Here is a 25,797-nt window from a genome sequence, read left to right as displayed (position 1 = left end):
ACTCATCACAGTCCAAGTAAAGAAAGCATCATTAAGAAAGTGTGCAAAGCTATAATAGAAAAGCTTGAGAAGAAGGAACTGATATATATGTCAAAAGACAGATAAGATAAAGAGAACAAAGGTAGTGAACTATGCAGAAAGGAAAATAATCTCAAAAGAGAAACAGAAAGGTTGGATAACCTTACACTAGGAAAAGGGAAGAACTTTTTTGCAGAATAACTAGAGTGGGAGCGATAAATAAACGGAAACTACTCACAAGGGAGAAGATATCAGTCTAGAATCGAAGACACCCAATTTTTAGAAGAAAAAAAAGCACAAGGGAGTAGTGAGAGAACTGTATGAACTGATCAAAGAAGTCACGATAAACTATTTGAAAGTCAGCTATTGAACAGAGGTTTGTGAGAAGCAAATCCCAGGAGAAGGGAGTAATTCTCCTATCTTTAGTTGTTAAGATAGTGGTAGGGTCAGTTAGGGTTAGTTTGGACGGTGGACAGATTCTGTTAAGAATTTCACTGACAACTGATGAGAACCATAGCTTGTTTGTTAGGCAGGGAATACCCCATAGAAGTAGGGAAAGATAGAAATGATCCTATTCTTTATTAATTACACGCTTCAAAGTCATAGGCCAACAGGGGCTTTGTTGGAGCGCCAGACCCAAAGCCTCAACTTTCCTCTCCACAGTCCTTCGGTACTGTGCATTAGCATGACCATGAGGAGAGGCTTTCTTGATTTCAAGATCAGGAGATATACCCAACCCAGAATGACCAAATAACCACCTCTGGTTGACCTGGAAATACTTTCCGTGAGCTGAGCCTGAACACTTACTGGCATTCTGTTCTACTGTCCTGTGAAGGGTATTGGAGGAGAGTTCAAGTCCCCTGTGTCTTCAGGCGAAGATACAACAAAAGTTCAACCTCATGTCTTTGTCGGGTTCTCCGAGTCACCTGGGGGAGGGACTAGGGCAGGAGGACACGCCTTGCTCACCGGGTGGCGAGGGGGAAGATGAACATTTAAGCTCTATTATGTTTCAATCAGGGAGGTGGCTACTCAATGATACACAAAATCAAGCATAACTTGCAAAGATGTCCCAGGGGCTGTCCTGCCATACCAGCCAAAAGTTGGAAACGCAAAAATACTTCTTTAAAGCAGGGTACTCCTCCTGGGTACGCTGGAACCCTAGGCAAGTGAACCCCTCACCCCATATCCCCAGTTAGGTAACAGGTCCATTAGTCCCACACCCTGGTACATAGGCTTGCCCCATCCGTTCCATCCTTCACCCGTTCCTCAGTCTCACTGGTTCAGCTGTCCATATTTCTCAAATAATGGGAGCCACATACCCTCTATGTTAGATCTAGACACCGATAACAGGTGGGTTAAGTATTCCATGTCGTATATTGTGCAGATCTTGGAGATCCACCCTTTCTCCACCGGCATTTGTGTGCTTTTCTGCACCTGTGCCAGGCTACATCTCGCCGCAACCAGCATAATATGAAGCATATGGCCCTGTTCTACTTCGGGCTCCCCCTCCGTATAGTCTCCAAAGAGACCAAGCCATGGGGAGAGGTCTCTGTGGATCGCGCCCACCCCCTTCATCCAAGAAAGGACCTCCCTCCAATATGTCTGCACCCTGGTACAACTCCACCACATGTGGATATAAGGAACAAGTTACTTACCTGTAACTGTTGTTCTCCAGCATGGGTCTGGCATGGATTCACATGCTCATGAATATTCTGCGTCGTCAGGCTGGGAATCCTCGGAAAAGAAAAAATCAGTATCTGTTTCGTTTCTGATCTGTCTTTCTTAGTAGTAACCAATCACTGGTCTTTGGGTCATACTGCCCCCAGCCAATAACTGCCCTCTCCCTAAGCCCCAACCCTGGCAGCCATCCTCAGATTTGGTAGCACGTAAAGTGGCAGTATGACCAAGTGAAGAGCCGCAGTGGGGTAGGAGGGAGGGTTCGCATGTGAATCCATGCCAGACCCATGCTGGAGAACAACTTGTTCCTTCTCCAGCATGGGGTCTGGCATGGATTCTCATGCTCGTGAATAGAAGAATACACACATGTACAACCACGGGAGGTGGCAAAGGCTCAACATTAAGCATTACATAAATGCAACATTAAGCAACTCTTACCTCCTCATCAGTCCCACCTTCAGGTGAACAGGTTGTGCAGCACTGCTTGGCAGACTCTGACCTCCTCCCTGGAATCCCGGTCGACGCAGTAGAATCTCGTGAAGGTGTGCGTCGACCTCCACTTAGCAGCCCTGCAGAGGTTCAGCAGGGGCACACCAGACAGGAACGCCGTGGTAGCAGCAATCGCTCTGGTAGAATGGGCTCTCGGACGGCCGGGCAACGGTCGGTTTGCCAGTCGATGACAGTGAATATGCAGCCGGACAGCCATCTGGAAATGGAAGCCTTTGAGAAAGCATTCCCTTGGTTCACAGGTGCAAAGTTCACGAATAGCTGTGATGTCTTCCGGAAACTCTTCGTTCGGTCCACGTAGAACTTCAGCGCTCTAGCTACATCCAGCGAGTGCAAAGTCCTCTCGGCCGGCGACGAAGGCGACGGGAAGAAAACTGGTAACACCAAGGGCTCGTTGAGATGGAAGTCCGACTGCACCTTGGGCATGAAGGAGGGGTGCGTCCTCAGCACCACCCTCGTCTCGTGAAAAGTCAAGTATGGAGGCTTGCAGGATAGGGCCTGAATCTCTCCCACTTCCATGGCAGGAACTTCAACGGCACCGAATGCGAAGGCTCGAATGGCGGCCTCATGAGCCTGGTCAGCACCACGTTGAGCTCCCACGCCGGGGCTGAAGCCTTCACCGGCGGGAACGATCGGAACAGTCCTTTCATAAACTCCTTCACCAGGCGATAAGACCACAGGGATGACCGTCCTGCAGTTCTGGTGTATCGGGAAATTGTCGCCAGATGTATCTTGATGGAAGCATGAGCTAGTCCAGCTTTGGCCAGCGACAGTTAATACAGTAGCACTTGAGGGTCTGTAATCCATACAGGGTTAATCTTCTGTCCACGACACCAGACAGAGAACCTTTTCCACTTGTGTCCGTAGCACTTGAGAGTTGAGGGCGTCCTGGCCTTTGCAAGAACCTCTCTGCAGTCCGCCGGGATATCGTACCCTCCAAACTCTAGTGCTGCAGGAGGCAGGCCTGCAAGTTCACCGACTCCGGGTTGTGATGAAGGATGGCACTTCCTTCTCTGGAGAGAAGATCTGAGTCCGTCGACAGTTTGACTGGTGGGGACGCTGACAATTCCAGAAGGTCCAGGAACCAGATCTGCCTCGGCCATGCCGGTGCGACGAGGATCATCCTGCAGCAGGACCTCTTGAGCTGGTTGACGAGTCGCAGTAGCAACGGCAACGGAGGGAACGCATACAAGAACAGGCCGTCCCAGGGGAACGAGAAAGCATCGCCCATGCTCCTCGGCTGGGGAAACCTGCTGGCGAACCTCTGGCACTTGGAGTTTGTCGCGAACAGGTCAATCTGGGGTTTGCCCCATCGTTGAAAGAGTCGATCCACTTGATCCTGTCGCAGTTCCCACTCGTGGCACGAGTGCAGCTCCCTGCTGAGCGAGTCGGCGATTGTGTTGTTTGTCCCTGCCAGATGAAAGGGTACCAGAAACATCCCCTGGACAACGGTCCAGTGCCACAGGTCCTGGGCTTCCTTGGACAGGGCTGGGGATATTGTTCCTCCCTGCTTCCGGATGTAGAACATCGTGGTGGTGTTGTCGGTGAAGATCCCCACCACCTTGCCCTTGAGGGACAGGAGAAAAGACCTGAGGGCCCAGAACACCGCTCGGAGCTCCAGTATGTTGATGTGGAGCGTCCTCTCCTCCGGGAGCCAGAGGCCTCTCGCATGAAGATCTCTGGTGTGCGCTCCCCGCCCCTCCAGGGAGGCATCTGTCGTCACAGTCACCTGGTGTGTTGGGGTCTGAAAGTCTGTGCCCGCCGCGAGATGCACGCGGGTGCCCCACCACCGAATTGCTTGGCGGAATACGTCATTGAGCGAGATCTTGTCCTTGAAGCTGCCCGTCGCTTGCATCCAACGGGCGTCAAGGAACTCCTGCAGAGGGCGCATCCGAAGCCTGCACAGGCGCACCAGGTAGATGCACGAGGACATCATCCCGAGAAGGGACTTCATGGACCTCACCCTGGCCACGTCTGTGGCCAGCAGACGCTGCACCTTGCCCAGGATGGCCTTTGTCCTTTCTTCCGACGGTGAGGCCAAATGCGCTACTGTATCAAGCCTGGCTCCCAAAAACAGTGCGACCTGCAATTGAGCCATGTGGGATTTGGGGAAGTTGATGGCGAATTCCAGGTCCGTGAGCAGCAGGGCAGTCTTCGCTGTGTGCTGGACGGCGAGCTCCCTTGTTCTTGCTCAGATGAGCCAATAGTCCAGGTAGGGATAGACGTGGATCCCCTGCAGGCGCAGCCGCACCGCCACTGGCGCTAGGCACTTGGTGAATACCCTGGGCGCCGACTTCAATCCGAACGGGAGGGCCTTGAACTGGTAGTGCCTCTCCCAAGGCCCGAGCCGTCTCCGTGTCGGCTTTGATGGCCTGCAGTGACTCATCCACTGTCTTTCCAAACAGATTGTTTTCGTCGAAGGGCATGTCCAAGACCTTGGCTTGCACATCCTGGCAGAAATCCGTTGCGTTGAGCCACCCCCGCCATCTAAGGCAAACGCTGTTGCCCAACTGGTGGAAACCGGTGTCGGCAATGTCCGTGGCTACCGTTATGGCGTGGTCCGACGCCACCTCACCTTCGTGCAAGATTGCTAGGGCTTCTGCCCTCTTGTCCTGTAGGAAGTCCAATAGGGGGGCGATCTTGTACCACAACTTCGTCGTAGCGAGCCAATACCGCTAGGGCGTTGGCCGCCTTAATCGTCGTTGCCGCCGATGAGATGACTCGTAGTCCCATGGCGTCCAGTTTCTTTCCCTCGTCGTCCGGTGGGGAAGTTGAAGATGAAGCCGATGCCCCTCCCGCTTTCTTCTTGGCTGCTACCGAGACGACCGAATCCGGGGTTGGCTGTGCCCTCAGGCACAAGGGGGCGGCATCGGGGACCCGGTAGTACTTTTCGTACCCGTCCCTCTAGGCAGGCGTTGTGGACGGGTTCTTCAGAAGCGCAAGTCCCTCGTCCCAGATGTCATCCAGCAGCGGTACCGCGAGGACCGTCTTCCTCTTGGCCTTGCGTCGTTGGTAGAGGAAGCCTTCCTTCTTCTGCTCCTTGGGACAGAGCTGGAAAAGCTTGGATGCCCTGGCAATCATGGCGTGAAAGGAGCCAATTTTGTCAGGCGGGGAGGCCCGAGGAATCGGTGATGGGAGATCCGTCCCGTCGTCACCACCGTAGTCATCCATCCCAGTTGTGGCCGTATCCGTTCCCGTGTCATCCCCGGGGACAGGGGACGGGGACAAAGGCTGAGCGGGTCGTGAGGGCTGAAAAGGCAGGGCCGGATGAATCCTCCTCCTCTTGTTTGGGGGGCTTCCCAATGGGCCCGGTTCGGGGTCGTCCGTCGGGGATAGAGGCAACCTCGTCCTCATCTCCAAGCATAAGGATTGCCATCAAAATAGCCGCTGAGTTGTCCTGCGGCTCAGGATGCGACGGGAGCGATGGTTTCTCCACTAGAAACTCGTCGGCGCCACCCTCGCCCTTGTCGTGTTCCTCGTCGGGATCTCTCCCGTTCTCATTGAGGCTCTCCAAGACTTCAACCAGCTCCTCCTCGGAGGCTGTGTCTGTAATGGCCACCGGCCCCTCCCCCTCTTTTTCCACCGGGGTCTTCACGGGGGTCTTCTCGATGGGCTGAAAGGAGGATACCCTCCATGGTGGCAGGGTAACTCTAGACCCCTGAGGTCGCCTCCACTGGGCGAGCCTCCACAGGCTGCACCAGGACCGTATCGACTTCCTCGATAGAGGCCTTGGCCGGATGACTCAAGGCCTTCACCACCTTGTGCGTGCTTGCGGCCTTCACCTTGGGGGAGGGTCACCGCCGCGTTCCCCTTCGGCTGACCCTTCGAGATGGACCGGGACCTCTCCAGAAGCTTACTCGGGTTCTCGGATTTCCTCTTTCCTGAGCCAGAGCGTTGGCTCGTGGTTGATGGCGCCGGTGAGGCAGCGTCCTGCCTGGCAGCCGAAGAGACCGACCGTTCGGTGCTCCCGGTGTCCTCAAACTCGCGGTACGTTGCCTTCTGTTGGGCCCCCATCGCCGGGGCGCCATCACAGGTCTTAACAGACCGCTCAAACTTCTTCTCACCTGACGCGCTCTTGCCTTCCAGCCAGCTGGTGAGACGGGTCCGACGATCCCTCATAGTCCGGTCCGCTATGTTCATGCAAAACGCACAGTCCTTCTCCATGAGCGTTTTGTCCTCGTGGAGGCAGTAGAGGCATCTCGAATGCTCGTCCTCCTTGAACACATTCTGTAAGTTGCATCCAGGGCAGTTCCTGAACAGTTTGCCGGGAGTCGAGCTTCCCTTCTCCTGGGCCATGTTCCTCTCGTCCGCAAGGTAGGCCTCAGAAAACTTCTGGAATCCTCCAAGAAGCATAACTCGACAAAAACTTCACCCTTGAGGGGCGTAGAAAAATCCGAAACGGGTCCCCGTTGATCGAATGTAGACACTGTGGAGCTTGAGGCTCGATTTAACCGAAAAAATTAGATAAATCTCTTTGAAAAAGCGCAAAACGCAGTAAAAACTCGAGAGCTATAGCACGAGGACTCCCAACACTTGAACGTGCAGTAAAATTCTGAGGATGGCTGCCAGGGGCGGGGCTTAGGGAGAGGGCAGTCATTAGCTGGGGGCAGTATGACACAGAGACCAGTGATTGGTTACTACTAAGAAAGACAGATCAGAAACAAAACTGATACTGATTTTTTCTTTATCGAGGATTCCCAGCCTGACGACGGGGAATATTCATGAGCATGTGAATCCATGCCAGACTCCATGCTGGAGAATCCCCTTTTTCGCAATGACATTTCCAATAGTACGCAACACATCCCTCCCTCATCCGACCTATCCTCACTGGCGGATAGAGCCACCTGTGCATCAGTTTCAGGGCTTGTTGTCTATATTGAAGCGATGTAGTAGATCGGTGAGCCAGCCTACACATTTGAGCCCATAGTGCGTCCTCAATATTCCTACCCAGGTCCTGTCAAGATCTGACTCTTGAGTGAGGTGGAGCAGGGGGGAGGGAGGAATCCCTCCCCCCTGCCAGGAGAAGCAGTTTGTATATTCCAACTATCAGTCCCTTGGACCCCTTCTGTGTAATTAGGAATCCTTCGAAATCTGTCAACTCCCTCCTGAAATTTTACTCCCATCTTTCCTTGGACAAAACCACCTTTTACTGTAGATAGCGAAAGGGCGATAGTCCACACAGACCCAAGGCCTCCTCTAGAACTTGCAGCAAAAGGAAGGTGTCTCCAACCCAAAGATGTCCTGCCATGCTGAGCCCCACCTCATACCAAGGCTGACATGCCAGCGGCTCCTCAACCCCATCCCTGATTGGTGGGGCCCATATGCAGCTCAAGGACGATGGCCATGTCGTGAGCCACCTATTCTGACCTCCATCCTTCCACACGGACCACAGGACCTCCAACACTGGGTGGAGCAGAACTCTTTGAGATGCAGGCTTTGGGGACCCATAACCACTCGTCCCGTGTGTCCGGGGCTAGTACCTCATTATCCATTGCCACCCATTGTTTCCCTGTCCACGGGTTAAAGTGATCCACCAAGACTTTCAGCTGGGTTGCTTTGTAGTACGTTGCCAGGTCCGGCAATCCCACTCCCCCCTCTTCTTTTGGCCGAACTAATGTCCCATAGGAGATCCTATGTTTCGCCCCTGCCCGAGAAACCGCAACATGGTTTGCTTTGCCTCAGTCAAGACAGACATGGGCACGGGGACCGGTAGCATCTGAAACAGGAATAGGAACTTGGGGAGAATCACCATCTTTATAGAATGTAATCACGCCATCCACGATAGCACCATCCTCTGCCCACATCTCCATATCCTGCTTCACTGCTTACCAAAGGGGAAGAAAGTTACCAGTGAAGAGATCTCTAGGTCTTCGTGTCACCTGGATCTCCAGATAGCTTAACATTTCCCTCTGCACCTTAAAAGGAAGCCCTGCCACAAACTTCCTTTCTCCCTCTGACAATCCCCCTGCTACAAACGCCACTGATTTCTCCAGGTTGACTTTAAAGCCCGATAGCTTCCCATAACGTTCCAAGCTCCTTAACACATGAGGGCCTGGAGTAAAGCATTGTCTGCAAACATGCTCATTTTACAGTGTACCCTGCCCACCATGACACCCTTAATCTCCTCATTATCACGGATCGACGTCACCCAGGGCTCCATCACTAGCGCATAGATCAGCGGGTAAAGAGGGCATCCCTGACACGTACCTCTCCTTAGTGGAAAGGACCCAGACTCCTTCCCGTTAACCACAACTCTAGCAGTGGGCTCAGAGTATAAGGCCGACATCCAACCCATCCATCTTGGGCCCATCCCTAAAGACATAAAAACCTCCCCCATGAAGGCCCAGCTCACGCAGTTGACGCCTCCTCAGCGTCTAGGGATAGCAAGAGTGCTCCCTCCTCCCGCACCACCTGCGCATTCATAATGTGGAGAGTTTTCCGCATACTATCCGCTCCCCACCTGTTTAAACACAAAGCCCACCCGGTCCGGGTGAATCAGACGAGGGAGGTACAGTTCCAAACGCGTCACCAAGACTCTAGCAAAAATCTTGGCATCCACGTGGAGAAGGGAGATGGGCCTGTATAGGTACAATCTACTAGGACCTTTCCTGGTGTCGGTATAACCGCCATCAAGGACTGAAGAAATGTCAGTGGTATTGAGTCCAGCCCTGCTATTAGGTTAAACAGTTTGGCCAGAGGCTTCGCCAACAAGGTCTGGTCTGCTTGTAAAAATCGGCTGTGAAGCCATCCCCTCCTGGGGGCCTTCCCTGTCTTCAATCGCTTATTGCCGCCCATCACCTCTTCTCCAGTTATCTCTCCTTCCAAGCCATCTCTCTCTCCCCCGTAAACTTAGAGGGGTTTTGCTTGGCCAGGTTTTGCCGTGTGTCCTCCTCAGACTCTTCCCCCTGTCGGGCGTACAACTCCCTATAGAAGTTTGCAAAGCATTCTGTTACGTCCAGACCACTTTCTGCAACTTCCCTTCCATGTCACGGATTCCTTCCACCCTTCTGTCCACCCTACAGCCACTCACCCTATTTGCCAAGAGGGTCCCTACCGTGTCCCCCCTCTCATAGTACCTCTGCCGGGTGGATCTCATCCTCTTGTCAACCTCCCGGATTAGGACCGTATAAAGTGCTTGTCTCTTGCCCCTCATCTCCCCCAGCAGGTCCTCCCTATCCATGTCCCTCTGATTCAGCTGAACACACAGAGCTCTCAGTTCCTCTCTGAGCTTACTTTAAAATCAGCACCCTTTCACATTTCCTACGGGCTCCCTCCGCAATGAGCAAGCCCCGGAAGGTGGCCATGGCCGCCTCCCACACTGTCGCCATACCCGTCTCCCCATTGTCATTCATTTCAAAATAGGCTTGTATCTCCTTCAAAAATTCCCTGAACACCTGGTCTCTCAAAAGAGGGTCAATGCATCTCCACCTAAAGCTCTATGAAACCTTCAGCAAACGCCCAGTTCACCACCACAAGTTTGTGTTCTGACCGCGTAATGACCTCCACACTTGGCACACCCACCTCCCCCTCCGTCTCCCCCAGTATCAGCAGGAGGTAAATTCTCATGTATGTTTGATGCGGGCGGGAGAAAAAGGTTTAACCCCACCCGGTCCTGGCCAGGACCTACGCCACACTTCCACCCAGTAGTGATCCTGCAGAAGGTCGCTCAAGGGGAGATTGTCATTCGTCACGCCTCTCATCCCGACTCCTTTGCCGACCACCAGTCCAGGTTGGGGTCCAATATCAGATTGAAGTCCCCACCCAGCATCATAGCTCCCTCCGCCCATCCATCCATCACCCAAACACCTGGTGTAAAAACCCCACTTGTCCCAAGTTGGGTGCGTAGATGGTAGCAAGGGTGATCCTCGTTCCCTCGCACGTGCCTTTTATACAAAGAAACCTCCCCCGAAACCCCTCTTAATCTCAATCTCCACCAGATGGAGTGATTTGCCTAGGAGTATACCCACCCCTTCCTTCTTGGAGGTTTTATGACAAGCCCAGAAATTCCTACCCATCTCTTTGCATTTTATCAGTGAATCCGCCCCTGGTTAGTAGTGTGTTTCTTGTAAGAAGAGGACCACCAGTTTCTGTTTACGGAACATGTTACTAGTTAGGGATTGTTTATTTTGAGAGTTCAAGCCCTTTACAATCAGCGTACCGACCTCCCCTTCCGACCATCCCCTCTGTTCCCCCTTTGCCCATTACTCCTCTCGCGTCCAACTAGGCTCCTGGCCTCTCCAGCATATTGAATCCATGGCTTGTACTGTCCACCCCCCCACGCCCTTCCCATCCAGTCCTCCCTCCCCACCCATTCAAGCCATTCCATCCTTGAATGGTGGTGTCCGACCCCATGCCCCTAACATACTGAGCATGGTTATCGAGCCATCAGGGACTCGTTCCCAGCCTTGCACAGCATATTTAGTAGTCCGTCTGTGTTTCCGTCACTTAACAACTCTGGGGGGTAGGGTTTAAACCTCCCTCCCCGGTTCCGAACTGAAACCTGAGTCAAATCCCCCAACTCCCGGGCCTGCCCCTCACCATACATGCAGACCATTGTTCCTTTCAGGGAACTTAAATCACTATCAAACTGCTCACTGGATCACCCTTTTGGCAACCGAAAATAGGGAATTAAACACAACCAAACATTAAGGCCCCAAATCAAGAACATGGAGCCCCACAGAAAGAATAAGTATTTAGTGTTTGCTTACAACTGTCCCCTTCTGGCATCGCCGTTCCTCGGAGGAGGGGTATTCAACTTCTGATATTTTCAGCCTCCTTTCACCCCCTTCTTTCCTCGCACCAATTCTGGGCCCTCGAGGGCCCCCGGTTGGGATCCGATCCTTGGTCACCCCTTTCTGAGGAGGGGCCCCCCTGACTGCTGACCAGGTCTTCCGTGACCCTTTGTATGTCCTCTTCTGCCACTAGATGGTGCCTCTCCCTTTCCCACTTAAAAACCAATGAGAAGGGGTAGTCCCAATGGTACCTCACCCCCTTCTCCTGCAGCCACCTGGTGAGAGCCCCACATTTCTTCCCCCTCAGCAAGGTATGGGCTGAGAGGTCTTGAAAAATGGCCATCCTTGAGTCACCATAGTCTATTTCTCGCAGAAGTTTTGCTTTATTCGAGGATCTTCACCGTGTCTCCATAATAGTGCATATGTGCTAGGACCGTCCGTGGACCTCGGGCTCCACCTCCAGCACGGTGAACTCTGTCTATTGCGGCTCTTTCACTGTCCCCTGAGCCCAGGCACCATCCTTATTATGCCCGTACCTTAGGCTCCAAGCCTGTTGGGGTCTCCCCCTACTCCTCCACAGGTCTGAAAATCCGATAGATCTGCCAATTTTGCCCCATGTTGGTTCTCATGCCCCTGATCTCCTCCAGGATGGGCTGTATGTCTGTCTTTATGGAGCCTAGTTCCTCCGGGCCTGTAAGGAGGCCTCAGTCATAGTGTGTAACTGGAATTTTGCCAGGATCTCCTTCCAGCTCATGGGGTTTCCACTACCCCTTCTCCTGTGTCCTTGAGGGGTCTAGACTCCGGTTCCCCCAGTAGACAGGCTCCCAACCTGGTGTGAAGTCTCTCTCTGGGCCCAAACCGTCCGTTGGCTCCCCCAACTCCCCAGGAAAGTGACCACGTTCTTCGGGGTGGGTTCGGTGTGACACTGTCCGCACCAATGAGATGCAGCACGCAGGTAGTAGGACTCAGGTCTGCCCCCTCAGGGGCCTCTCCTCCTGCTGTTCACTTGCTTGCAGGTTAAATTATTATTGGCAGGTTGAGTTTCTATGCTCTCTCAGGTGTGCTGCCTAGGAAGCACACCCCCACAATGGCGCAGGACCAGTGAGGAGAGCCACCACTTCCCTCTTCCTCAGAGGCACCTCTTTAACTCACCCCTGGGAGTAGGGGGGGGGGCAGTGTGGAAAAGCCCCCTCCTCAATCTCCAGGGGCCATTGTCTCCCTTCTTGGTGTTGGTGGCAGCAGCTGTTTAGCACCCAGTCCTTTTGTTGATCACACCACACCCCTGTTTGACTATGGGGTGTCACAGAACACTGTGGTTGCCTTCTGCCGGGCCCTGGGCCCACCCCTACTCAACAGTTTCTGTGACGCGTTGCCCCCAGGCCAACTACCTTCTCTGGACCGTAAGGGGAAATGCCGACGAGTGAAGGCGATTCTCGATGGCTCCTCTGAGCTGTGTCATGCAGCCCAGCCCAGCAGCGCCACACCACGCCGCCAGGGGCTCACAGGGTGTGGACCTTCTCCAAGCCTCCACTGTGCAGGTGGGGAGTTGACGTGTCCACTTCCCCGCTGGGTGGTTGGGGTCCCCACTGGCACCTCGCCTTCTGCACGTCATCCTGCAGCCCGGCTCCCGGCCCGCCACGGTCAGATCCCTCCTCTTATGCCGGTGCCAGCGTCGGCATCACCAGCAGACTGGCACTCTTTGGGGGAGAAAGCCTCCACTCTCCTCCACTGCTACTCCAGGGCCCAGGAGGGCTGGTGCCTCCTAACTTTTAGCACAATAGGAGGATCCCCTGCTTCCAGACGGGGCTGTCACGCCCTCTGAGGCCAACCGGAACACAATGGACTGCACTCCGTTCCTCCGACAGCGGGGGGCCGACGGAGATCACTCCAGAGTGTGCGAGGCCAGGTCCGGGACCCTAGGGCAGCGCCAAGCTTCCTTTTTTAAACCTCAGGGAGGCTGCAGATTCCTACATCAAGAACAAAGCTTTTAAAAACAGGTTAGGGACTGTAATTCACCATCACTCCTCACAACATCCAAGGCTGGGGACGGAGCTCAGCGCTCAGGCAGCCATCTTGCCTACACCCCCTGGTGGCCTCCTAAAGCTCTTATTTTAATGACAATAGTTTCGGCTTAAAGCTAGTGCTTTCAGCGCCACCTAATAGCCCAAACTAAAAACCTATCTGCTGCCACCAGAATGTCTTCAGGCACCAATAACAGTTTGTTTTGTTTGTTTGTTTGTTTTATTGACTTATAATGCGCACCAGACTCGAAGGTAACCGGGCGCAGCAGTACAGAAAATGCGAAGCTTAGGTTGCAGGGTGGGGTCATGGGATACATACACTGTACAAATACAAAATACAAATATAGAATGCAAAATATCACGGTAAGGCAGCAGTTGCGGTTTACATGCAGAATAAATACAAAATATGATCAAGACAGTCTATGTACAGGCACTGTGTGGGCGAAAGCTCAACGGTCAGGTGGGCAAAGTGGGTGGGACCATAAGATCATGATGAAATGTATGTTCTAGGGTGGGGTGAAGGATAAGTGGGCGCCAGTAGGCTATTCATTGGCAGTCCTTAGCAGATTGATGTAGTTATTTCTGAATTTAGGGAAGGGCTGTGCCTCGCGTAGAGGATTAGGCAATGAGTTCCATAATTGAGCTGCTTGCACCTGGAAGCTACTACCCCCCGCCTTAGATAACCTGAATCTCGTAATGATGAGGCTGTTGGCATTTGCAGTTCTGGCAGGGCGCGAGTGATGTCTTTTTGTGAGTTTATTGCGGAGATAGCTTGGTGCTGCATTGTTCAGGGCTTTATGAACCAGGGATGCAACTTTAAGGTGGATTTTGTTTTGGGAGGACAACCAGTTGTTTTGACGCCTGATGTTTGAAATATGTGATCTTTAAGGTACACCAAGGGCGGCTCGTAGGGCATTGTTTTGAAGAATTTGCAGTCGGTGGGTAATGGATTTATTTGCTCCAATGTAGAGGGCATTACAATAATCAAGCCTCGAAAGGATTAATGCTCTCGCTAGGATAAGACAGTTGTTATCGGAGAGAAAGTGCTTGCCTGCTCTAATGAGCTTGCATGTGTAGGCGGTGGCAGATGCCAATGACTTCACCTGCTTGTCAAAAGAGAGGGTGGCATCCAGATAGAAGCCAAGTGTCTTCACATCTTTGGAAACCTTGATAATGTTCCCGTCAATTTCAAATGAGGTATAGTCCTGACTGAGTTTCTATATGTACAGTAACCAAAAATCCCAAGTGTAAAAGACTAGGGTGATACTAAAGTATCCCCACTGTACTGTAAGCTACTGTGTGCTTTGTCAGAAAGTTACCAAAAAGGTACAAGGTAAAAAGACTAACAGGAAACATAGTTTCACAGTTCTGATAGTCTGAAGGACTGATCGGTTTCTCCCATAACAAAATGAACAAAAAGGCCAGGGGAGTGAAGCTGTAGGCCAAGAGATTTTTTTTGTGTGCAACATTGTATATGCTTGTATTTACCCTTCTAACTGGAATTTTTGGTGTTCTTCTGTAAGGACTCACTGTAGCCATTGACCACTCTCACAGCTCTCCTGAAACAATGTCTTGCCACTTTGCTACTTTACCTTGATTGGGTCTGGCTAGATCTCAGTCTCCCTGTTAACCAGAATAGGTTGGCCTCCCACAATCTACGCCAGGGTTGATTTAGGAAATCCATTTTAACACCTCCTATCACACATCATGCACCTTTTAAACTGGGGATAGCTTTTCAAATCTGTGGAAAGCCCCTGTTACGCTCACCTGGCTCCCACAGGAGCATCGATCAAACCCGGACAGCTGCGGTCTCCACCAACGTGATGCGTAGTACAGGGATGACAGACTGGACTGGCCCACCTAATCTCGTCTGCTTGACCCATAGAAGTATTCTCCTGCAAGTGGAGAAAGGGATTTAGCCACCTGTGGATTTAGTGATGGCTCCCCACTGTTCTCCCCACTAGTCACCTCCGACATCCCCTTACAGTAATCTCACCTTATGTTTTTAAATGATGAGCTCTCCATCCTGCGTGGAATGCAGGGGCGTGTAGATACCAGTTACTTCACTGGTTTGAAGGTGTTGGAAGAGTTCAGGATGAATGTTGACTGAGGTTCTTGGCGAGGACCCGTAAGTATAATGTTCAAATGGTTCAATATGTCCAATGTTCACTCGTTCCATTTTCCCTTTTTGAATTGCAGGGGTCTGAGAAAATATTGCCTTGAGGCAACTAATGGTGTTCAGGTAAGAGTCTGTATTAACCAACACTGTCCGGTAAAAGTTGCATGTGTTAACTTGTTGTTTTCTCTCTCTTTACAGGTGCGGCATAAGAAGATGTGGCGTGTTAAAAGTTAATGCTTCCAGTGGTAATCAGGTAAGTCTATGGTGGTAAAAGAGATTATATTTGTTGGCTCTCTCGGCTCACCTTGTTATGTCTTTTGTTCCCCAGGTGCTGGAGTTCGGGGAAGAAAATGGAGGCAGCGCCGAATCGAAAGATGCTGTGAGGACTGGCGAGTATGGCGCGGCGCTGCCGCTGGCGATGCAACGCGTACAGAAATAATGTCCTTTCCAGGCTCGGAAACGTGCTGGATCTGGAATCAGGTAAGAAATCAAAATAATGTCCGTGATCTAACCTTTCCTCCTTCTTTCCCCTTTTCCTAGGAGCTCCAGATTTGAGGCGGGCGTGGCAGAAGACTGGATGCTGACTGCAGGCACGGTGAGCGTTACGCTGCTGAGTGCAGAATAACGCGAAGCGTGTGCTGCTATTCGGGTGTGGTTTAGATGGCCTCCAAAGCAGTTCCAGGTAAGAAGTTCCCCAGAACCACACCCAAGTAAAAAATAGTCCCTGTAGTAAAATAGTCCCATCCAGGCCTCACGTTGGCTTGGATTCATTTGCAGCATGGTCTGCATGAGGTAAGTAATGTCTATGAGCCTGGAGCCTATGGCGCTAGGACTGAACCCAGACAGCCCCCAGCCGGGGCTGCTGGGGTTTTAAATAATGTCTGGATGCCTGCTCCCGGAGCTGATGGGCTTGATCCAGATGCCCGGGGGTAGGCATCATGGCAGCCCCCTCTCCCCAACGCACATACAAATCTTTGCTGGCAAACCACCCAACAGGCAGCCAGGATGCGTCTGCAGGCCCGAATACACATACTGGTCATTGGCTATGGCACTCATCCAAGCTGGGGATGCAAGTAGCCCACTAATTTTTTTATGTTTTATTTTTATTGTTTAATAGCATGGACCTAGCTGGAAAGCAGCAGAGCACTTTACAGAGTGCGGCTAGCCAGCAATTGAGATGCCATTTTTTAACGGCAAGAGAAGGATTGTTTGTGGGTCCCCTCTTTGTGGACGGGTTGCGGTTCAAGCCGGTTGGTCGATTTGCTGCGATAGGGGCATGTGCCACCAGATATGTGGAGCTTACCCACCAGGTATACTGTAGTGCCACTCATAACTGCTTTGTAGATAAGAGAAATGTGGGCAGTAGAAGCACACCCTATTGGTAGAGGTTCAGAGTAATATAGGAAGTATTTGGCCGATAGGTAACTGATTCAGAAATGGATTTGAGGTGCAGAGGAGAGAGATGCAACTTTGACACCTACGTTGAGCTAAATACAGAGAAAACAAACAAGTTCCCAATTCGGGAACTCACGTCCCCTACACACTTTCGTATGTCTGGAATACCAGACCAACAATTCATAATTTAGATTCACAGTATTTCAAGTAAATATTTGTTTTACATATATTACAAAAGAAACAATTTTCAAATAATGACCATTCAGTCTTCATTTTATTCATGATGATGCAGTAGAGGGCCCGATGCGTTTCGAGTGATTACACACTCTACATCAGGGGCAATTCAAATTCTGGGAAAATATTATGTACAATATTTACATTCAATATCAAACAGGGGTAGACACGCACATAAAGTAAATTCCCCAGGGATACCACCTGACTATTTGGTAGCGGGCGTAACAGCTGGCGTCACTGTCCTGACCGCTTATTGGTAAGCGTATGAAAATGTATTGAGGTGATGGGTGAGAGAGGGGTGGTCAGGGCAGGGTGGATACCCGTCCTGGTGGAAGGTTGGATGACGTGCCGGGTGCTGCTTCTAGGGCAATCGTCCAGAGGGCGCAATGGCTCGGCTTGTAGCAATGCTGGCTGGCCCATAAATAGATGTGTGGGCTGGAGTGATTGACTGGTTGCTGGTGGGAGAATGGGCACGCTTAGCATTGGAGTGCGTCCATGTAGTCGGGAACTAACCGAAAGGGGGTTGTTGGTAGGTGTGGGCACTCAGGGCAGTCACTGCGTTTTGGAGCCTGTAAGCCAAAGTGCGAGTCAGGGTTCTGTGTGGACCAGGGATGAGCATTGGTGGGGGGTTGGTCTATGCTAGGGTGGTGAACAAGGTCTCAGATGGCAACTAGTATCTTTGTGCATGGGCACTCGTAGGTTTAATGGGGGTGACAAAGTGATCTGTTGGTAACCATTGTCGCATCCGGAGAGTTAGATATGAAAGGAAAGTACGGAAGGAGAGTTGATAGGCAGCTCAATTATGGCCAGTAGTCTCAAAGGAGGTTGTGCGGGGTCAACTGGTGTTGGAAGGATGCAGAGTTGTAGCGGAGGGGAGGACCTCCCAGGCCTGCCAAATCGGAGCTGATTGTGGGTTGTGTCACACGCGGGTTGTAAACTGCATACATCTGCACAGGGACTGGTTCTGTTGGAGAGGACAAGGGTTATGCTAACCCAGATCGGTTGCAAGTCTCATGCGTTTAAGGGAGATGGGTGGGCCAAAGGGCCAGGTAGAGGCCCCATGGTTACAAGCATCGAGAGTGTGGAGACAGTGATTAATCATAAAAATACATGAAAATCATGATCACCGTTAAGTCCCACAGTAACGCCTCTGTATCTACAGATCAGTCTGGCTCCTTTCTGTCGTAGATGCAGTTCCCCGTCGCCTTCTCTGACATCTGCTGGTATTGTTTCCAGTCCCATGAAGGAAATGTTCTTTCTTGATCCACTGGTGTCAGTAAACATGATTCAATGTAGCTCTGAATTAGCTCGAACTCCCTCCTTTATCCGCTTTTCCTCTCCGACTTTCTCCCCTCTGTTTCCTTAGTACTATGTTCATCATGTTGTATTGTGAATGACTTATCAAATGAATATCAACCTGCTATATTTTTAAAAACCTTCGACAATAACCGCCCCACTTTGGGCTAGTCAATCACCACAACTCAGTGCACATCACTGCCTAATATGAACACAATCATTTGAATTGACTAATAATGTGTATATGTCTCTCGGTGTCCAGTTAAAGGATTGAATACAAAAGGTTCAAATACAAAAAGGTGAGAGTTAATAGGATTGAAAACAAAAGGTTCGATTTTTTTTTTAATTATATATAATTTTTTGGGTTTCCGTATAGGTAGAAAAAGTGTTTTTTACCACAAAAACGGGGGTTTAAAAAAAAAAACCTTTTGTTTTCGGTCCTTTTGATTCGAACCTATTGTATTTTGTACCTTTTGATTCGACCCTTTGACCTATAACCATGTCTCTCTATGCACTACAACCATGTGGCCTACATGCGGCTTATGACTATTGTAACCTTCAAATATTGCATTCCATCCACCACTGCACCGCCAAATCGTGCATTTTTATCCTCACCCCAAACACATCACTTACCACAGCCTTGATAAAGACTACGGTCGAAACGTGCGTCGGCTCTTTGTTTCACCCTTATGGCCAGAATTTGTCATGTGTTACTGAGTACATAAATAAACCTGTACAGAAACAACCTCTGACTGATTTGTCTGCATTCCCCACTCACTCACGTATAACTGGTGCCAAGATAAATCGCAGAGAAAGTGGACAACCACGAACTGCCAGCGCCAACTACCAACAAGGCTTGTCAACCCCCCCCCCCCCAGTACGCAAACTCCTGAGAACCCTGGAGTTTGGTTCTCTGACAAACCATGTGCCAGGCAGCAGGCAACACTCCAATTCCGAACTAAAACAGTGCGCAGGGGACCAGTGTTTCCCAACCTAAACTCCAACCATTCCCAAAACACAAATGATTATTCAAAGGGTAGAGATTCTGAGCCAGGCTAGTTGGGCCTTCTTGGCTATGTGTTTCTGGAAGGTCAGGCTGCTGTCAATGGTGAAGCCTGAGGATTTTGCTGAGTCAGAGTTGTGGGTCAAATACTTCTAGGTGCATATAATTGAGCCAAGTTATTTTTTAGCGGGCGGACCGATGAGGATGAATTAAGTCTTGGATGGGTTTACTTTGAGGCACGTAGTCGACATACAGGGCTGGATGATGGCTAGATCATCGCGGAGACGAATTATGTCCTGTGTGCTATTTACTCTCATGTACCGTCCGTGTATTGGTAGATGGCTTTATTGGGATATTTGAGGAGAGTGCTCAAAGGCTCCATGTAAAGATTAAAAAAGATTGATGAGAGGATGGAGCCTTGGGGGACTCTGCAGGAAACCAGCAGTCGGTTAGACTACATGAGGTTCATTTGAACAGTCTGGTGTCTGCCTGAGGTAATGCAATTCAGGACAGTGTCAGACAATCCCATTGTGTCAGCAAGAAGGGAGAGAAGGATTCAGTGGTCGGCAGTGTTGATCGAATGCAGCTGAGAGGTCAAGGAGGACGATGAGGCATGAGTCGCCCTTATCTATGATTTGGAGGGCATCATTCACCACCTGGATGGTGGCCGTCTCGATTGTACACTTGGGGCGGAGCCCTGACTGATCATCAAGGAGGTGGAGTTGTTCAATTCTGCCGAACACTTATCCAGCAACTACTTTTTCCAAGATTTTACAATTAAACGGGAGGTTAGTAATGGGCCAGTAGTTGCCTAGGTCGTCTGGATCTAGGGTTGATTTTTGCAAAAGAAGTTGGATGTCCACATATTGTTACATCCCCTCTCCAGCACAAAGACTGCAAAGATAAGGTAGAACACACTGAGGATTTGAGGAGAAAATGGAAAGGGACAAAACTCCATGTTGTCTTTTTCAATGAGTTTGGAAACTGCATTAAAATGGCTGGGCAACCATTTGGTTCTATATTCCTAGATCGCTGTGTTTTTTTCCGCCGAGTTTGTCGCCGAATATCTTCGGCCGGGAAAACTCAGTGAAATTCACCCCCCCGCCAAGCCTCCCTTTTCCTCATTATCTAGTCCCTATTCGCCACTCACCACTACCCCTTATATTGCCTTACCCACCCACCCCCTACTTGGGTGCCTTATGGGCCCCAAAATATTCACCTTTAATAATACACATAAGAAAAAACAAGAGTATGAGTTTTGGTCTCCAGTGAGCCTTGGGATTAAGTCTTACTGGGGATAAAAAATAGCACCCAAAAAGGTAACAATGACAGTGACCCAAATAGGTCTCCAGCTTTGCAAATACTTTCTGAAATGCTTCGTGAAGTTAAGTCCTCGAAAGATTTTTTTTTCAAATGGTGAAAAATCAATCTAGGCCACTTTCAGCCCCAGCACAAGTTAAACCAGTTGTGCAGCCAGTATAAAAGGTCCATATTTTAGTAAAAACAACAGATTTAGAAACAAGTTTCTTCAAATCAAAAACTAGGTTCATTCAAATTATTAGGATCAGCGCGCGCATGTCGACTGGGTATTTTGCCAAACAAATTGTATTACTGATTAGCAATTGCTTGCAAATTCAGGCTTGCCATCTTATTCACTAATACCTTGTACACCAAACCCTTTTTGGGTATGGTAGGTTAGGTATTCTCCCATAATTTATGCACAGCCTGTGCATAGCTGGGGAAGTGATGGCCAGAGGGGTCATGTTCTGTTACCATGTATAGTTTGAAGGTAGAAATGAAGGGGTAGGAGAATGTGTTCTCCCATACCTTGTACAGCTTGGGTCGTGCTGGCTTGAAATCCTTTGGCACACTGAATTGGATCTCCTCAGGCTGGCCTCCCAATACCTCCCAAAACTCTGGTGTCTCCTGGTTTTGCACCAGGATGGTGATCTCCGCCTTTCCCTTTCGCTCATTCTTGTTTATCTTCTCAGCAAATAACCTGAAAAATAAAAGGCAGATTAAAAAATATCAGTAAGTTCTCCGGTAGCATAAAAATACCAGATATAAAAGCAAAGCTGCCCAATTTTAACTAAGAGAAAAAAAAGGCTGGAAGTGAGGCTGAACCAAAAACAATTCTTTGTGATAGGCATTATTTATTCATGTCCAGATGGGTATTGGGATAAAGCTTTCAAACTCCTATCTGATATAAAAACCAAAAGGTGTACATAACAGATAACATAAAAGGTGACGGTCTCATCATTTATTAGGGATACTGCCAATCCTCTGGTTCGCTGTAGAACCTGACAATTGTTTGGCTGGGCATAGCGCCATGTACGCTTTGCACCATCAAACAGTCTCAAGGTTATAGTGTCCGGTAGCTTCTTGACATCACAACTCTGACTCAGCGTATAGTGTGTTGCAGAGATTTTGTATTGGGTCTTATTTCTGGGACCCATATAAAACATTGCATCTTGGTTTACAGGGTGTTAACCGGATTGCACAAGAGGAGGTATATCTGAGCAGTCGAAGAATTTCTTCAGAAGGTGAATGATGGTTTAGGTAGACTAAACACCTTTGATAAATATACAATAAGGAAATGCCCACACAATATATTTGTACATATACTCTTTATACTAAAGTTGTGCAAAGTAATAACTACCAATATCACAAACAAGAGTAACTTTTCAGAACATGAGAATGAAAGATTAACCACAGAGGGTCATACGAATGTTCAACAAGTTCAAAGTCCAAATGGACATTGGGCGAGGCCCACGGACCACTAGCATTCCTTTATTTCCCCAACCGCAAACATTATTCAATGGTCCCAATACAGGTAAAAGTTGCTAAATAGAAAGTCTGCACATGGGTCCCAATGAGTGGCATAGCCAAAATAAGATTCTCAGAAGGATATTGGGACCCATGTCCTGACCCTGAAGATGACTCACCAGTAAGTGATTTGGAGACTGCAGAGTGAGTTCTGGTGTCAGCAACCCAGAGAATGTAAAAGTTCTAGCCTAGAGGGGCAAGGTCTGTAACTGGAGACACTGAGCTTCTAAGGACAGAACAAAGGAGCCTTTGTGATTCAGCCCCTCGCCCCTAAGAAGAGAGCCTCATAAAGAAATCACCTCAGAGCTGCACAAATGGTAAGACTGCAGAGAACGGTGCATGGTAGAGCAGATCGAGAGGTAGAAATGCCTTCCTGAAATGACACGTTCAGCAATTGTGAGAGGCCCAGCAGCCAAACGAGTAAAACAAAGACATTAGGCAGAGGCCCATGCAGAGTCAAGGACATTCTGCTGGGGCCTCCCTCTAGAACAGCCTCCCTGTCGCTCTAAAACTTGAGGAGAACCATCTCCGGGTCCGGAAGCACCTCAAGACCTTCCTCTTTGCTTCTGCTTTCTCTCCTCTGCTTCCCTGCTGATCTCCTGGTGGATACTGAAAATGCATTGGTTTACCTGGCTACCCTCTGATCTCACCGCCAGTTGCACACCTGCTCTGCCCCCCTGCCAACCCTTGCTCCTGGGGACTATTTCTGTACCCCTACAGCCCCCTTCCAGCACTTGACACCCGATGTCTTATTGATTTCACTTGTTTATCTTATTTATTTTTAAGGTTATATTAAGTACTGCACTGCCCCCTGCCCCCCCACCCCTGCACTTGCGCGGTCTCAATGTCACCTGGCATAGTAAAATCGCTCTCTGTCTTCCCTCTGTCCCCCCCACCCTTGCCTCAGCGCCCCTCATCGCCCCTTGATAAACTTGTGTATAGGCGCCTTATAAATGCCATATCATATATCATATCATGGGCCCAGAAGAAGTAAAGCAGAGGAATGTTAGTCACAGCAGCTTCATGTTGGAATTTTCACACTGGTGACCCAAGCAACTGGTCCTGGTTGGATCGAAGTGCACCAGGACACGGCACAAGATGTATCCATGAAGGGAGGATAGTAGTAGGGTTGCACTGTGCAGTTCCGTTGTTGGTGTTCAGCAACAGCAAAAGCCACACCTTGACTTCTGAAGGACGTGGTGGTCTAGTTCTGAGGTCAATCAACACAGGCAAGTCGTGGAAGTTGGATGAGCACACAAATGCCTTCAGAAAAATAGATCCAGCTGGGCCAACAGCATAAAGGGGAAGGAGCACTTTACAAGGGTCCTTCTGGCCAAAGGATAAGGAAATTTCACCATTGGATTTTGTGAGTCCAATAGATGCTGGTGCAAAAGTTCTCTCATCTTCCTCTGGCGAGTACCTTTATTGGTTCTTCAGGATCAAATTCCAGCAATTAAATAAGTAGTGATGCAGAATGGCAGCTTATAACACTAAACCAGGGGTAAGCTACCTACCGCCCAGGCACACTTAGTCACGCCCCTTTGTGAACTCCTGGTCGAAGTTTAAGAGATCTCTCCCGGTCTCCATCCAACCACACAAGGGGAACAAAGTACAGAGACTGAACACTGGATTTACAAACACTAGAAATTCTATTTTTGGAGCTTCAGAAAGGGAAAAGGCACCATGACAGCAACATGATGACTTCAACTAGAGCATTCACAGTATTAAGATGCAGTGCCGCACAGATACCCAGAGATGAGAAGGGTCAGCCTGGGTGTATCCCCCACCTTTAGAGACCATAAGGATATCTCCAAAGAGCCACATTTATAAGAGTTGTGTACCCAATGAAATCTGGAAGGACCTCAGTGTGGAAGATTATTCCGAAGCATCACAAAACTCTGCAAAAAGGTCACAGGATTCACATAGGAAAAATGTATTTTATACTTAATGGCACCACGCGGCTTCTGGCAGTCTCCAGGATACAATGTACAGGCCACTGTTGGACAGCTTAAGTGATACAGTGCCCAGCCCAGTAAGCTGTATTCTCAGGAAAGTAATTTCCTGTTCACACTTTGACAGTGCCAGATTGTGTTACCTTCGTCCACCTGAGATAGTGCCAGAGATTCTCATCTTCTGCATCGATAGACCACCAAGGCCATGTTCTCTCCTTTCAGACCACACTTGTGTCCAAGTCTCCATGGAGGTCTCTGGGACCCTTTCATCTCACGATTAACTTGCTGTGCTGCGTTAGGCTGACGTTAGGCTGACGTTCTCCCTCAACTCTCTCCTGCCCCTCACACCTGGGTTCTCTTAGTTCATGCTGCTCTATGATTTTGCAGCTCTGGGCTTTTGCAGCTCTCAAAGGCCCATTAGTCCACCTGAGTAGGCATCCACTCCTCTCAGCCATTCAACACTCTAAGGCCATTCAGTTTCACAAGATATTCAGCTCCTTCCTCTGACTCTTCACTGCTACTACTGCTGTCATTAGCATTCCCCTCCCTCCCCCTAACCGCTGCCTCCAACTGATTTTTCTTCCATTTATTTATGTATTTATTTTTTATTACATTTTTTACATGTATATAGCGCACAAAGCAACCCTTGGGCATCACAGCGCTGTTACAAGGAGGTATATAGGTTACTTAGTTGCAGAGGAGAGAAACAGAACGGTGTACGAGGTTTGTGTGGTTATCCTTCGCATATGACTTGCATGTTTATAAGACAACCTCTAGTGCAGCATTTGCGAGTCTCTCTGAATGTTTTTCTAGTTTAATTGCATGGTCAGGTTCACAAGAAAACTCAGCATGCAGCTCTGAGGGTTTAAATGGCTCGACAGCCATCTTGGAGTTAGGCAGAAAGGCCATCCCTTCACAGGCAGCTCAGAGACTCCTGCCCCTCATCTCACTGGTATTCCCATATGAATCTTAGTGAACCTCTAGGCCAATGGCAGGGAAACTTTATTAGAAATGTCGGTGCTCTGTGGGGTCATGCAGCAATGAAAGCACATTTAATTTTGTAGAGGAGGTCCCAAATAAAACCTGCACTCCAGCCGCCCATTTTAAGTACCAGGAAATTTCACACCGAGATATGTGACTTATGATGAGCAAATAAACCAACAGAGAGCCACAGTAGGGCTCTGCCCAGTGCCTATCAGAAGGACAATACCTATTGAAGTACCAATAACCAGACAACCATGGACAGTAAGGTATCCATTGAGAAAACCCTACCAGCAAATGGCACAAAATGAAGGTTGCTTAAACACTGTCCCGGAATAAACTCAAAAGGCCTTAATTGAAGACGAATGGTGACGTCAAAAAAGCCCCAAACAGACCTGCAGATAGAAGATAAGATGACCCCAAGATGACACACAGAGACAAAACGCCATGAATAAGGATATCGTGAACCTAGAAGTAGAGACAATGTTGAAATATAAACAAACCTAAGCTGTAAAGCAGGATGAAGTCATTCAACCAGCTAAACGCCTGTACATATGCTTGAAACCGCAAGAAAGCTAAGGAAATAGTGCGGCTTGCTATGCTTAGTAGAAGCTAGACCGCGGCAAGCGCCACCTATACATATGTACCTCAACGAAGCACACTATACAATTGCGAGTCCACTTTACACAAAGCAGAATTAACTCACGTTACTAGAGGTCAAACAGGACAGGATTTGTATTCCAGCTAAAACGAGAAGAGATGGCTGAATCGAAACTCAGCAGGAGCAACTCGTGCCTGGGGGAGCCAAGGTCAGACCAATAGAGGGAGAGAACAGTAGCTCAGCGGAATCGAAACATAAGAGCAGAACAGCCTATCCCAGGAAGGCTGAGATAAGGAGGCTCAGGCAGGTGGCAAGCCGAACAAGAATAAAATGCACAAATTGAAGGAAACTAGGCAGATCCACGGTGTTAGCAGCACGTGACCATCCGAGCAAGAAAAGGCACGGGTTCACACCTACGCCTGGCTGTCACCCAGA

General features: G+C 49.6%; 1 protein-coding gene across 1 annotated transcript in view; it reads right to left on the bottom strand.

The window, feature by feature from the left end:
- Window positions 1-25,797, bottom strand: part of FLII (FLII actin remodeling protein) — an 898,330-nt gene that overhangs the window by 328,429 nt on the left and 544,104 nt on the right. The window contains exon 18 of the mRNA XM_069645694.1: window positions 20,830-21,001. Within this exon, the coding sequence (XP_069501795.1) occupies window positions 20,830-21,001 (172 nt within the window). The remainder of the gene's footprint in view (window positions 1-20,829; window positions 21,002-25,797) is intronic.

This window comes from Ambystoma mexicanum, chromosome 2p, assembly GCF_040938575.1.
Source record: "Ambystoma mexicanum isolate Mex_15411 chromosome 2p, UKY_AmexF1_1, whole genome shotgun sequence".
Lineage (NCBI taxonomy): Eukaryota > Metazoa > Chordata > Amphibia > Caudata > Ambystomatidae > Ambystoma > Ambystoma mexicanum.
Note: the sequence above shows the minus strand (reverse complement) of the source record. Positions and strands in the feature narration are given on the sequence as shown.